Source organism: Dermacentor andersoni, chromosome 3, assembly GCF_023375885.2.
Source record: "Dermacentor andersoni chromosome 3, qqDerAnde1_hic_scaffold, whole genome shotgun sequence".
Taxonomy (NCBI): Eukaryota; Metazoa; Arthropoda; class Arachnida; order Ixodida; family Ixodidae; genus Dermacentor; species Dermacentor andersoni.
In genome coordinates this window covers 89,143,731-89,157,500 of record NC_092816.1, presented here as the reverse complement: position 1 = coordinate 89,157,500, position 13,770 = coordinate 89,143,731, and the positions used below count along the sequence as shown (strand labels likewise).

The 13,770-nt window shown below is 49.2% G+C and overlaps 1 protein-coding gene across 3 annotated transcripts in view; it reads right to left on the bottom strand.

The window, feature by feature from the left end:
• Nucleotides 1–4,992: 4,992 nt before the first annotated feature.
• LOC126525072 (beta-1,4-glucuronyltransferase 1-like) overlaps nucleotides 4,993–13,770 on the bottom strand; it is a 123,702-nt gene continuing 114,924 nt past the window's right edge. For all 3 annotated transcript variants that reach the window (XM_072287249.1, XM_050173133.3, XM_050173134.3), the window contains exons 2-3: nucleotides 7,606–9,208; nucleotides 4,993–5,302 (exon numbers count right to left, since the gene is read on the bottom strand). In XM_072287249.1, the coding sequence (XP_072143350.1) occupies nucleotides 5,105–5,302; nucleotides 7,606–8,892 (1,485 nt within the window). In that variant the 5' untranslated portion in view covers nucleotides 8,893–9,208 and the 3' untranslated portion in view covers nucleotides 4,993–5,104. The remainder of the gene's footprint in view (nucleotides 5,303–7,605; nucleotides 9,209–13,770) is intronic.

Sequence of the window (13,770 nt, the reverse complement as noted above, 5' to 3'; positions counted from 1 at the left end):
CAGCAGCCAGCAGGGATGACAAACGAACAACGACGACGACGGCGACGACGACTGCATTACTTCCCAGTATGCGAATACTTCTCAGCACGCTCCAACCTTGCGGGCTAGGCCCACGGATCATCCTTCTTCCAGCTGTCGTCTTTGCCCATTTGGTGCCCTGGAGGCAATACCAAAGTATACTAAATGACGGCACGTTGTTTACACTTAGTACTCGCAGGAATTCTCACGTCCGTTCACCACAATACCTTGGGTAGGTTTCACCGCACAACACTACCGTGTTGCGGTGAAGCTAGTAGAAAACGCAGACACGATCCTTGCCGGAGTGCAAAGACCAACGAGGAGCGCAAGGAAACAAACATTTCGCTTGTATAACACATTTAGATTGGCTACCATGTGAAATAGGCAATGGGGTACAACCAGTGCGCCTGGCAGGGGTTCTACAATATTGCATAGTTGCTATATATGGCTCTTTTAGTTTCCCAAAGAAACTATACAAAGTAACCCTGCGGCCGGCGTGATGTCAGCGCCACCGCTTTACGTGACCTTCGAGATCGCACCGGTGCAAGTTGAGACTTCGGAGGACGCAATGGTGAAATGCTTCAAAGTAGAGCTTTCAATATATTTCCCGCAATTTCAACAGTGCCTTATTCGATTCTCTTTACTTCTTTCTTTTCTTCTTTTCTTTTCAGTGTGGATTTGTCAGCTTGTTTTTCATCTGTACGTCGACAAGTCTGTGGTACAATTTCCCTTGCTAGAGAAAACCTTTTAAATGTGACAATGTGTGCATCTGTGTGTGCCTGGTTATGTGGCACTCTTGTATAATAGTTGCGCAGGGACTGTATTATTTGCACCGAGCATCACGCAAGCGTGGCATGTTTATTTCTTTTACTATGCTGAGCAATTGTGACCTCACAATTCGGATATCGCTGTAGTATCATACTTGACTTTGTAGCGTAAATACAAAAAAAAAAAATTCTGCTGACTAGTTCGAACGATACTTGCGGCAGTTTTATCTGGCAATCAAGGGAAAGCTACAAAATTTGCAAAGCATGCACAAGTAAAGGCATTTCCGAAAAAAAAACACTACCATTCATACTAATTACAGTGATACATGCAATGCTTGGAGGCTAAGTTAGCAACTCTACTAGGCGTGAGCGAATAGTAATTTTACAGCGCAAGCTGTTATGGGTTCATTCTAATAGCCGTTTCGGTTGGCGATGGTGTCCGTAGTAGCTATCGCCGTGAATAATAAAAAAAACACCCAATTTCCACCGGCTGGCCTTCAGCATGTAAGCAGTGGCGTAGCTAGGTCGTCTGGCACCCGGGGCCCATAGATCTTCTGCACCCCCCCCCCCCCCCCCGGGGTGGAGCCAGAGGAAAGAGGGGTGTCTTCAGAAGCGTGCGTGACAAACAGTCAGGGATCTTTGAAATCTATCGCGTTCCACTCTTAAAGGCAAAGCTCATATAGGCGTCCTCCAAATTTTTTGTTTTGTATTTGTGCTGTTGTAGTTTACCGTTCGCTCGCGAGTTTCTTTGCATAGTTACCCGAAGCTCTAACATATTGTTGTCCCTGGTAAGCGTGACCATTACTTAGTATGGCGAATGAATTTGACAAAAAAAGGATGCGGTTTTCATTTGTTTACCTTCTTCTGATTTTACGATGGCGTCCACCTGATATGATAATTCCCGAAATAGCACTTACAAACAAATAATCCCCAATATATCATCAATCAATATCATCGTCATGTCGTCATTGTCACTCCGTTGTTGTCACGTCATCGTCGTCACACGTTCGCCGTCAAACCGTCGTCGAGATGCCTTTTTGTTTCTTCCATCATCGTTATTCCAACGTTGTCGTATCAACTTAGTCGCCCCATTGCCATCATTGCAGCATCACTTCATTGCGGTCACGCCGTCGTAGTCGTTCTATCATCGTCATTTCTTCTTCGTCATTGCGTCGTTGTCATGCCATTGTTGCTGCGTTCATTCGTCGTAATTCTGTCGTAATAAGTCTGATGTTGTCATCATTGTCATCATGACGTCGTCGTCTTGCAATAGCGGTCGTTAAATTGTCGTCATTCCTTCGTTTTCATGCAAGTGATCCTCATGTCGGATCACCATAAGTTTGTGTCGGGCGAGGCACTTCCCGGTGAAAACGTGTCCAACGTGGTCGTATATTCTATAAGTGCAAATGGTCTCAAAACAACAGCGCAAATGAAAGCTTCGCTTAAACCGATTCACACAGCTCGTCGTATTCGCGTATTTTTTACCAATACGAAACATGCATAGCCTCATTCCAGGCACTTCGCGGTAGGTAGATTCTTCCGCGCCTCGTTTTAGACCACTTCATTAAAAAAATGCGTGGCCGAACTGTGGAACCGAAAAGTTTACGCCTAGTAAAGTAGCAAGTTGCTCTAACCATTAGGCCCACGCTCGCATACTTCTATAGAAAATCGGTACTTGGCTAACAATGTGTCACTGTGGTAACCGCTTGCCGAATTACGTAGGTACGTCGAACAACTGGTCCCGTTACTAGGCAGCCAGGCTATGGGACCAAACAAGTTTTGCGAAGTTTGGTCCCGCGCGCGGTACGAAACGTGCCCAAACACGCGCAGCGCAAGAGGCAATCAAGGCGGTGTGAAGGAAAGATGGGAGAGACATACACCCGCTAGTTGACTTTTACCCCGCACGCGGCGCTCTCACGCCGGCGCGACAGCGTCGCTCGGCGGTGCCGTTATTGTCTATACACAGCGCTCTATCATCCTCCCAAAGTGAAGGCCCCAAAGAGAAATCAAGTTAAAATACCTCATTTTCGAATTATCTTTGGGTTACTTTGGGTTCCACCACATATGCCATGCGTAGCCAAAGTATTTCGTAGAGAGGAAGCCCCACTTCTATATCGAATAAGGATAGGGTCTGCTAGTACATCAGCATGGTTATTTAAGAAGGGACGTACCAGTTTCCCAACTGTCCGCATGCGACGAGCCATGAGGCACTGAACACTTTCTGTGGTCGTGCCCGAAATTCCAAAATGAAAGGGACGCTCTCCTGGAAAATCGGCAAATAAGGACCTTCCGCATGCTTGCCTGCAACACCTTGTGTTCTCCGAAGGATCAATTATAGCCCGCAAAGAAACTTCCCGTCTCCTTATCGCATTCTTAAGAAAAACTGATTTGATGGACATGGTCAAACACTGCAGTGATATTGTAAAAGACACCCGAGCGGAGCAGTTGCCGTCCTTGATCGCAAGGCTAAAACCGGCTGTTTGCTACAACCCACCACTACCACCACCATTTTCTGTCAGCCCGACACGTTGTCTATCTTTGCATCCTTTATTTGCCCTTCAAAAATATGTTGAAACGAGCCCAACTTGCTTGTGTGGTGGTGGTGGTGTGTTCAGTGTCCCTTAAATATGTGAGAAGAAGGCGTGAAGCTTCCATGCGTGCTCGCAGCGTACTCGCAGAATAGTGCACTCCGGTCGGAGTGCGTTCACGGAACGCACTTTGCTGGTCGAGTGCGTGTCCTCGCCGCCAGCGGTTTCAACGATACAAAATGTAATGCGTAGAAAAAGGACACAAAAGTTCATTCTAGCTGTTGAACAACTTTTAACAAAATAATCAGAACAAAACTCGTTGATATTCTGTTCTAGCAGGATCAAACGCCGCCTCATCGCATGCCAGGATCTTGTTCTGGACTGGCTATGCATTCGTCTTGGCCGGCCTTGACTTTTAACGTTCTTAAAATAAAAATATTTTCGTTTTTTTGTTGAGCAAATATAGATTGTTTTTTATATATAATACAACCGAAACAATCACTTTTTAGGTTTTTTTTACTTCAATCTACATCTTCAAAAAACATGATTTTAGTCTGTCACCTTTTTCTTTAGTGCGAGGGTGCTCTATTTTACCGTTTAGCACCCCGTAGCCTAAAGTGTCACTCAAGGTGCCGAAGTGCACTCCCTGTAAGTGCAGTTAACTTGCCCGCTTGACAGGGGTATAAGTATTCCACTGAGTGTTCACAATCCATTGTACGATTGCAGCGGAGAAAGAGAACGGTTGAACACTGGCAGTATTTGCGGGCTCTTCGCAGTGCTCGCATGCATTTTCATGTTGTTGCTCGGCCGTAAACCATACGAACCGCAGCCTGGGAAAAGGAGGAAAGGCTGAATGGCCGGATCATACCTTCACAACGGGCACCACTTGTACGCATAGCACCGTGACTAGGGTGAGAAGCTTTGCTACAAGGATGCGTCTGGGCAAGGTATAAAGGACGAGAGAAAGACTGCTTTAGAGACAGGTGATTTGCTGAAGTACGTATATATATTCCCTTTGAGTGACACTTGCCACAGCGTTCTTGAGCTGTCAGTTGACTTACGACCTCTGCGCGTTGCTACAATAATAGAGTTTATTCTCATCCACAGCGCGGCCGCGGGAAAGACAACAGCTTCCTCTCCGTATTACTGTGCAAACCACAGGAAACTAGGTAATAGGTGACCAGCAGTTCCTAGATTCGTTTAGATGAACTTGACGCGAGCGGATTATGCCAGAAGACGAGCTGATCTAGCCCGATCCGACCGCGTCTGCATGCATCTTGATAGGCGGATAAGGCACGCCAACGTAACCTTTGCAGCTGGGTTAACAGGGCTCGACTCGACGCTCGGCTCGATACGCTAGCATTTACAAGAACCCGACGACCCATTTTCGGCCCGACAAGGAGAGTCGACCCCGCTTAATCGGAATCATTTAAACTCTGCAACTATATAGTAACGGCCAGTGCGTCTAAAGCCGAAACGTTATGCAGGACGGCAGTATGTTTCAGTGAGAAACGCGATTGATGCCTGTAGCGTTTTCTTAAGCACGATCTTCAATGGCAGCGCAAGCGCTCTTCGCTTACGTCACACTAACAGCGTGCGGATCCTCTAGCCGGTGCCTGGAAGGTGCTGACAGGTCCCGGTATGGTGTAGCGAAAGAAACCACGAGAAGACACAGCAAGTAAAACACGGGCGGAGGTACTTTATATAATACGCATTTGTATATATTACACGGGCTTCTCAGGCACTCACAGGCACGCAAGCACACAATCACACACGCACTGAACAGGGTTCCTAACAGTCCTTGGCAAGCGCCGGGTACCGAGACTTGAGGCTGTTCATGATTCGCGCGTGGTGCGCATTGTTCACTTTCACGAAGGGCACCCTGCGGCGCTCCTCACTGGCGATGATGGTCTTGATGCCGGGCGCGTGCACCAGGAAGGCGTTGTCCAGGATGTGGAAGTCGTAGCCGCGTAGACACAGCTCGTAGCTCTGTTCGAAGGAAAGAAACAGCGTAATACGTTTCTTAGAAAGTTCGTATGTGGGGCAAATCTCACTCTATGCGTAACTATAATCACACAAGTGCCATGCTGATCTATTATATATCTATGTCGACTTGTGGAAGTCTGTGAAAGAAGCCCTCGTAAATTACTTGCGTCTACTGGCAGCTTTCGCGGGTTCAGGTGATGCCGGCGTCAAAAATTTAATGGGGGCCGGGTAGTGGATGGAATAAATAATAATAAAATACTTTTCCGTAGAACCCACGCCTGCAATCTTTATACGCCGATTGCACATCATTTTTCGCTAGCTACAGGCAATGTAGTGGACACCGTATTTTTCCCCCACTGCTGAACGTCCCCGAGAGTGAGCAATGATGACTCCGCTATAACTCTATGTGCGCGCTAGCCATATACATGCCACACGACCTTACTGCATTTCTGGCCACTCAGTAGCCGGCTGTTTAATTCCCACTTTTGAGAGAGTCGCTGTTTCAAAACAACGTATCACACTGCGGACTGCATGAAGCAAAAAAAAAAAAAAAGGAAAAGTCAGAGCTCTTCCACTATGTGAAGAAGGAAGACCAGCGAAGCTGTTTAGCGCGCGACACCGAGGCGACCCAGAATATTGAACAAAGGTACGAACATAATTATTGTCCAAATCTGCAGCCATCGTGGCGATATAGGTACGCACACACATTCGCGTATCACCTCTGTTATTAAATGTGTCCGTCATGCAAACAATGAATGGCTCCTATCACATTAAGCAATGGCTCATACCCCTGTAAACGCAGCATCCCCATTACGACGACTGAAGAGAGGTGAAATTCTATGCTGCAATGATGCGCGACAATGGAGCTAGCTGTAGAAGATGACGACGCTCGATCCATTGCTGATGATGATGGCTTTGTGCACAACGGAGACAGCTGTGGAAGAAGACGACGACGAAAGCGCGAGCAGTGGCACTAGTACGTTTTCGCGATTGGCACCGAGAATTTTTTAACAGTCCTTTATGAAAAAGCTGTACATTTCTTTTTCAAAAAAACATCTGTGCTTACTCTTGCGCCTGGGGCCTCTTTGGGTCCCACATGTGACAAGAGTAGTTGAAGGGCGCGTTACAGGAACCTGAGCCCACAGGGGTATGTGCCATTGTGCTTGGATCCTTTCTGCATTACGGACAGGATCGGCCGCCTGATTTGTTTTTGTCAACATCTCGGACACATTTTTTTTCCTAGATCCTAGCCATAGACAGCTTCGCTGTAATAATATAAGCACTATAATTTCTTTGACAGGCTGTTGTGATTGGTCTTTGAGCGACTTTTATACTGCAAAAAGTAGGTGACCATGGCAAGCGTAGTATGCTTGTTTACCCACCATGGTTGCTAAGTGGCTTTGACGTTTGCGCTGCTAAGCAACCGAACGCGCCATCAAATTCGGGTCGCGATTCCATGGGGGGCAATACGCAATAACGGCCGTGTACCGCGCATTGGGTGCACGTTAAAGAATCATCGGTGGCCAAAATTAATCCAGAGACACCGTGCCTCATAATCATACCGGGGTTTTGGCGCCTAAAACTCCAGAACCTAATATCTAGTATATTGTTGAAACAGAAGCACCAACCTCCGTCAACATATTCAAAGACGTTAACATCAAGCTCACCCCTTCGAGTACATTCTGCGACTGATACTACGCGAATGTAGGTGAGCTTTCCGTATAACATATTATTTGCTATATTTGACTTGAGCTACCACTGCACTAGCTATTGATGCAAGATACAGCACGGAACAAAAGATGTAGGTGTAGATGTAGCGAACAGATGCAGCTTGACTGCTTTTACACGCATGCCCCATCGCTCGCATATACGGCACATTGGTAGCCACGAAGATGGATCTGCACACAAACAGCCATGCGTAAATTTCCTGCGTTGGTGTGCAAACAGCGCATCCCTTCCAGCAAAGATACTTTGGCAATTTACGCTTTGAAAGGGTACATTGCATATAAGTGCCGTAATGAGCTCCGATCCGATAACACGGAAGCTGAATCAGATGTCTGGGGCCTGGCGGCTGAGAATAGCAGTGTGAATCTACACTACAGCGAGCATTGTTGAAACAACGTGGCAAGGCCGCGACACGGCCGTTATTAAACAACAACGAATGAAACACGTGCTACAAGTGTTGACAACCGGTCAAATTTTGGTACACCAACACTAGTCTTCAAGTGGCCGGTAACCTTTACCAGCGACTCAATCGAAGACGCTTCGCGCACATGAACCAAGAACGCTGCATGAGACTGACTTACCTGTGACATCTTGTCCCTCTTGCCCTCCCAGGTGAGCTCTTCTCCGTAGAAGGGATCGTCGTTGGTTCCGATGTAGATGGGCTCCCAGGAGCGCTTGGTGCGGTCGCGCTTGGTCGTGGTGAGAATGCCCAACGTGTCGTCATCGGCCGGTACGTACTCGATCCACTCCTCTCGCTTGGGGAACTTCTGGCACTGGTCGCAGACCCACTTGTGGAAGAAGATGGCCGTCTTGTTGCGCAGCATCTCGACCAGGACTCGCTTGGTCAGGGGCGGCCGCTGCTTGGCTTGCACCTCGAAGATAGGCAGCACGAATACCTGCGGCGCTGCCGCTTCGGTGGCGTTGCGACGCCGGCGCTCAGCGACCAGCCTCAGGAAGCGCGGAATCACGTTGGCGCTCGGGTACAGCTCGATGTCCGAGGCGAGAATGTAGCGCGTGCGGGCCCGGCGCCGCGCAACGTTCCGGAGCACGTTGATCGGGTAAGTCATCTTGTGCGCCTTGCGGAACTGCGCGTACTCGCGCCCCATCACGTCCGAGGCGCACGAACCGTTCCAGGACTGGAGAAAGACCGCGGAAGAAGACGAGTCGACCACGACTGCCGCCGGCGGCGCGTGGTCCCTGTCGAACACCATGTGCCAGGTCACGTTCGCACTCACGCACGGGTCGCCACAATGGCGCAGGAAGGCGATCTTGTCCAGCACCACCGCGTAGTCGGTACCCGGTGCGAAGACGGCCACAGAGATGGGCCCTTGCCATCGGGAGCACAGCACCGGAACGTGCTGCAGGAACTCGTGAGTCGCCTGCGTCGTGAGGGTGACGCTGTCGTTGAACGGCACCGAAACGTCCGAGAGTATGAAGTCCTCCTGGACGACGTACTTGGTCGCCGTCGTCGCCGGCGCTTCTTTCTTTGGCGTGGAGTCGATCCTGTTGCCGCCGGCGTTGCTGTCGCCGATCCGACTAAGACTCACTGCGACCGGCGCGCGGGTAGTGGCTAGCTTTGACTGGAGGGGTTGCCTGTTCTGGAACTGGGGTTTTTGGACGACGCTGGTCGGGGCAGCAGCCTTGACCGGCTGTGATTGGGGTGGTGGTAGCGCAGGGGGAGGCTGCGAAATCTTGGCAGCGTAATCCGCGACTTCCTGCAGCGAGTGATTGGCGACGACGAGCACGCAGGGCTTGACGTCAGTGCGGGGCATCTGGAAGCATATCATGTTGTACACGGCAAGCAGAATGTTGACCGTGACGAAGATGCGGTACGCGAGGCGGAGCTCGGGTCTGTTGGAGCCCGCCATCGCTGGTGTTTCCCAACAGCGGCAACAGTCCTTTCGAAGGGCACAAATTGAAGCACTGAACTCGCTTACGTCATCGTTCAGCCCGGAGACGTGTACGTTGAAGTGGTGACGTATGCGCCGCCTAAAGTATCTCCCGTCGAAGGAAACATCAAGACTAATGTCTAGATACCGTAACTTGAACTGTCACATGTTCGTGGGAGAATCTGGGATTCCTTGTTCCTGCAGTCGGCACAAGACGCTCGCTGTGTCTTCGAGCTTCGAAGCGGAACATTGATTGTGACGCCGCCTCCATCTCGCACTTGGAAATGACCAAGCCCTGCGATAAAAGTGGAAGAAAGCCAGTTCGTTTTACATCCAGCTGTGTCAAACACTGACGGCAACAGATGCAGCTGTTAACTACCGACGTCAGCTACGCATGCGCTGCGTCTATAAATGTAGCTACCGCGGGCGCCCCGCGGCTGTTGCGTAGATAAGGGTATCGTGTCAATTGCTGATAGGGATACAGCCGTCATAAGATTTAAAACAGAACAGGCAAGTTGTGCTTCCAACAGCCTTACTTAGCAAATTTAAATTGCGATGAGGATACAAAGGCAGTGTTTAGAAAAAGGACGAGCACAGGCGGACACACTCTCACTGCAAACCTCCTTCCCCATCTGCGCAAGCGAAAATATGCTGATAAATCGTGCGCGCGTTATAACAGCGGCTATGCGCTTTTATTTCTTTTTATTGACGCAGTAGAAGCATATCTTGGGCCACAAATACGGCGCTGTCTATACCCCTTGTCTGTTGAACAGGAGGTTCAGTGACCAATATAGTTTTGTAACGCGTGCACGTCATTTTGTAGGAGAAAGAGCAGACACGTTAACGTAAACACAACGGCATTATCACAGTCAGAACAACACCGCGCTATTACAACGAAACTCTCAAAACAACACTGCAAACAATGATATCACCTATTGCACAAAGTGACTAGTCTTCAATAGTTCATTCAATGTTATCAAAGTGCACTTTTGCTTGACTCTTGTTAATTTGGTATATAGCTCGAGTCCCGGTAAGACACGTTTCCAGTTGGCAAGTGGGTGGCGGGCCTCGGGGCAACTAGCAAAGCCGCCCGTAATTGTTTCAAAGATCACTCCACGTATCCCGAGGCGGCCAGAATGTGCACTACGACAGAAAGCTGAGCTAGTTGGTAAGGATTCATTATGCAAAAAAGAGGTGAGGCGTGAAGACAGGACACAAGAGTAGAGAAGTGGACAACACGTGTTGTTCGCTGGTGTCCACTTCTTGTAGACAGCCTACGCGCATCATCACTGTTTGCAAAAGCCGGTTTTCTGTATAGGTACACACTTGCAATATATATGATATTGCGCCATCGTCGACCTTGCGGCGTGTAAGCGGCCCTGTGCGCCATAACGTTTTGTACAATTACTAGAAGAGAACTCTGGCGCTGCGATCGTTGAGCCACCGTGGGAATGATGGGTAGTACGCGGCTTTGTGTGATCTTCATGCTTGCTGCGCGTCTCTATACCATCTCTCTCTCCCTTCCCCTAGCGTAGCGTAGCCAACCAGACTCTTGACTGCTTAACATCCCTGCCTTCCTTATATCCCCCCTCTCTCTCTCTCTCTCTCTCTCTCTCGTGCTTGGGGCTTCCCACGTTCTTGCGGCTTCGTTTATACGCATTATCTGGGCCAAAACTGGCCTAAAGTTGCCTCAATTTCAAAGCAATTTATACCTTCCGTTCTTTTTTTTAATGCAGAAGCAATACTATTCTGCAAGCACGCATAATCGCTGCAAATTGCAATGGTTCCGCTTTTCCATGCGTCCGTGGCGTAATGGTTTCAATATCGTGCTTCTGCGCTAGAGGTCCTGTGTGCGAATCCTGCCATCGGACAATTTCAATAATGTTTATGTAATTATTTGTAACGCAGTACTTTCTTAAACATGATCGCTTTTCAAAATCGCAACGCCATGTAAAGCGAAAAGGACGAAGTTTAGACAAATCCATGTACTACCCATCAATCCCACGCTTACTGAAGTGCCCTGCTTGCAGCGATCCTGTTAAACACTAGCGCCACAGTTCACTCTATAGTAATTGCATGAAAAACTTAGCTGTGCGGTCGTCCTGTGTATGTCCTGTGCGCTGTGCCTTTTCTCGTGTCATGCGTTTATTTGGGCTAAATCTATTAACATGCGATACCAACTAGCCCCCCACTCTGTTTTGTTGAACGGTCGAAGCTGGCGCGATGTTATTGAAAAATTGCCAAGGTGTACTACATTCGCCACGTTTGCAACCAGCGCGTTGCCTCACATGCGCGGCAGGAAACGGTGACGATAGTGCACTCATGTCAAGTTACGCAATCTCTCTTATCGAGCCTTATCTCTTATCCTACAGAGGGCAGCGCTTGCTTACAGTTTGACGATAGAGCTCACAAAAAATCCTACGCGTAAACAAAGGTGCCAAGTGCAGCAATATAGTGCGCTGTTAGGGTTCCATGCGGGCATACAAATTTACCTAGCAGCGGGAAATTCCCCTGAATGTTAGCTCTGCAGTATACCTCCATCACACAAGGCTGCATGCGTGGTATTCCTTTATACGACGTGTGTTACTTCATGTGTCAGCCCCCTTTTCGATTTAAGCTGCGTGCGTATATTTCATGTCCCTTCTCGTTAATTTTTTTTACCTACATATGGGTCATGGGCTGCTGCATGAGCACGAGGTCGCGGGATCGAATCCCGGCCACGGTGGCCGCATTTCGATGGGGGCGAAATGCGAAAACACCCGTGTACTTAGATTTAGGTGCACGTTAAAGAACCCCAGGTCGTTGAAATTTCCGGAGTCCTCCACTACGGCGTGCCTCATAATTAGAAAGTGGTTTTCGCACGTAAAACCTCATAATTTTTTTTACATATGGGTTAGACCAAATCCCCCTAATAATAATAATAAAAAATGTTACCGCCCTCAGAACTCGACAATATAAAGTTGAACATTGTTATCGAAGCTTTTGACATGGAGGGACAAAAAAAATGTATGATGTATAGCGCGGACAAAAGATGGAAGGCACACGCAATTGGTAATGCAGTACTGATTACATGTAAGCCAGTATGGAGGGTCTGCAAATGGGGCTTTGACCGGTAACTGTACGATAAGTAATGAAAGCTAGTTTTTCACCAATAAAAGCAGGCGCAAGGTAGAAATAATCTTCTCTTGAACGCTATCACAGTGTCCCGTCAAAGTGCTGCTAAACTGTATGTCATCGATACCTATTTCACAGCCGCGCTGAACTTGCAGCACTGCATCACACGTGTCGTAAATGAGGAAGTCGTGGTGCTATTGCGCACCAAGCGCGTTACACGGCAAATCTGGACTGTCATCCTGTTGACAACGGAAACCGATAGATAACGCCTCTGCGGCATAAAAGTATAGTCAGTGGCATTAGCGCACCCAGGATTCCTACCTGGGGGAGCGGGCGTCAAGCCCAACGTCTCCGCACCCCCCTAACCCCACCCCTCGTCCCCTCGCGTTACTCACACTCGTCGGTGCGCCACTGGTCTCGTGACACGATAAGCAGAGACGTTTACAGTTATATAAACAGAGGACTTGGCGTTCCTCAGTTGTAATGACATCGAACAAACAGGCGCTACAAGCGAGAATCAGGGGAGCTAAAGCATTCCTTTCCGCGGGTGCGCAGTTAATAAACAAACTACAACAAAACAAAGCCAAAGCTTATATAGGACATCAGTGAAGTTGAACTGTCTGTTACATTATATAGCGCATGCTTCAATTTCACGCAAGACCGCGAGTAAGTATTTCAGCCGGAGCCGGTATACGTTCACTCTATAGCCAGGTTCACCACACGGTGACGACAGCATACGCCCGTCAGCGTTCACATTTGAAACAGCGCAAACAGGACGTAAACACGGAAAAGATACGGCGCCTGTCCCGCGTACTTCCTTTCGTGCCGTGTTTCAAATGTGAACCAACTCGCTCAAAGTGTTCGCTATGTCAGTCAACGTGCACGCCTTCTCGGCAAGCTTCCGCTATGCTCCACGTCCCTTCGCGTGCGGCAAGCGGGCGAGACAGTGATGGAACCGCGTCGAGAGGACAACGGACCGCGGAAGAAGAGAACAGGAATACATCGCGGAACGGGCGATGCACAAAGAGGGCCGCTGACGTCACGCTACGCTGCAGCCGTCACTTTGAGTATACGCGTGTGTGCATCGTTAATGCATGTAGGTACACGGAGGTCAAGTCACTTGACCAGAACACGCGAGGCGCGTGCGACCGAACTGTGCCGACTCGTGGCGCACGAAACCGACTGTATGTGAACCACGCACGACTGTGTGCATGCTTTTGCGAGATGCCGTGACTCCTTTCGCCCTGCTGGTCTCCCATTGCTTTGGCGGCTGCTTCTGTTGGCCGTTGAGAGTGCGTTTTAGACAGCTGTCTTGACCTCAGCACCGCGTACGATTGACTCGTTGCGTGCGGTTAATTCTGCACGCGCGCTCCGTAGTGCGTTTTGTCCCCACGAACTGTACCAGGCAGCACCCGCCATACATAAGAGGCAAACTACGAACGACCCTTCCGTCTCGGCTGGGAACTCCTTTTCTTGGAACTGCCGCTGCTTGGACTGCGCACACAGCGGGAGTCAGTGTTTTCTTTTCTTTTCTCGCCTGAGCGACTTACATATGCTTGGCTGCTCCTCCAAGAGTGCCGTGTGCGTGCACGGACAAGTGCCGATGTAGTAGCGGTTAGGCCGGACACACGTTTGCGGCTCCTTGCACAACAAATTCACTCGAGCTAATGACCCTCGGTCGTCGTCTTGCTCGACACGGCCGACCTAACGTGAAGGCGAGTGAACGACAACGCATGAAATGAA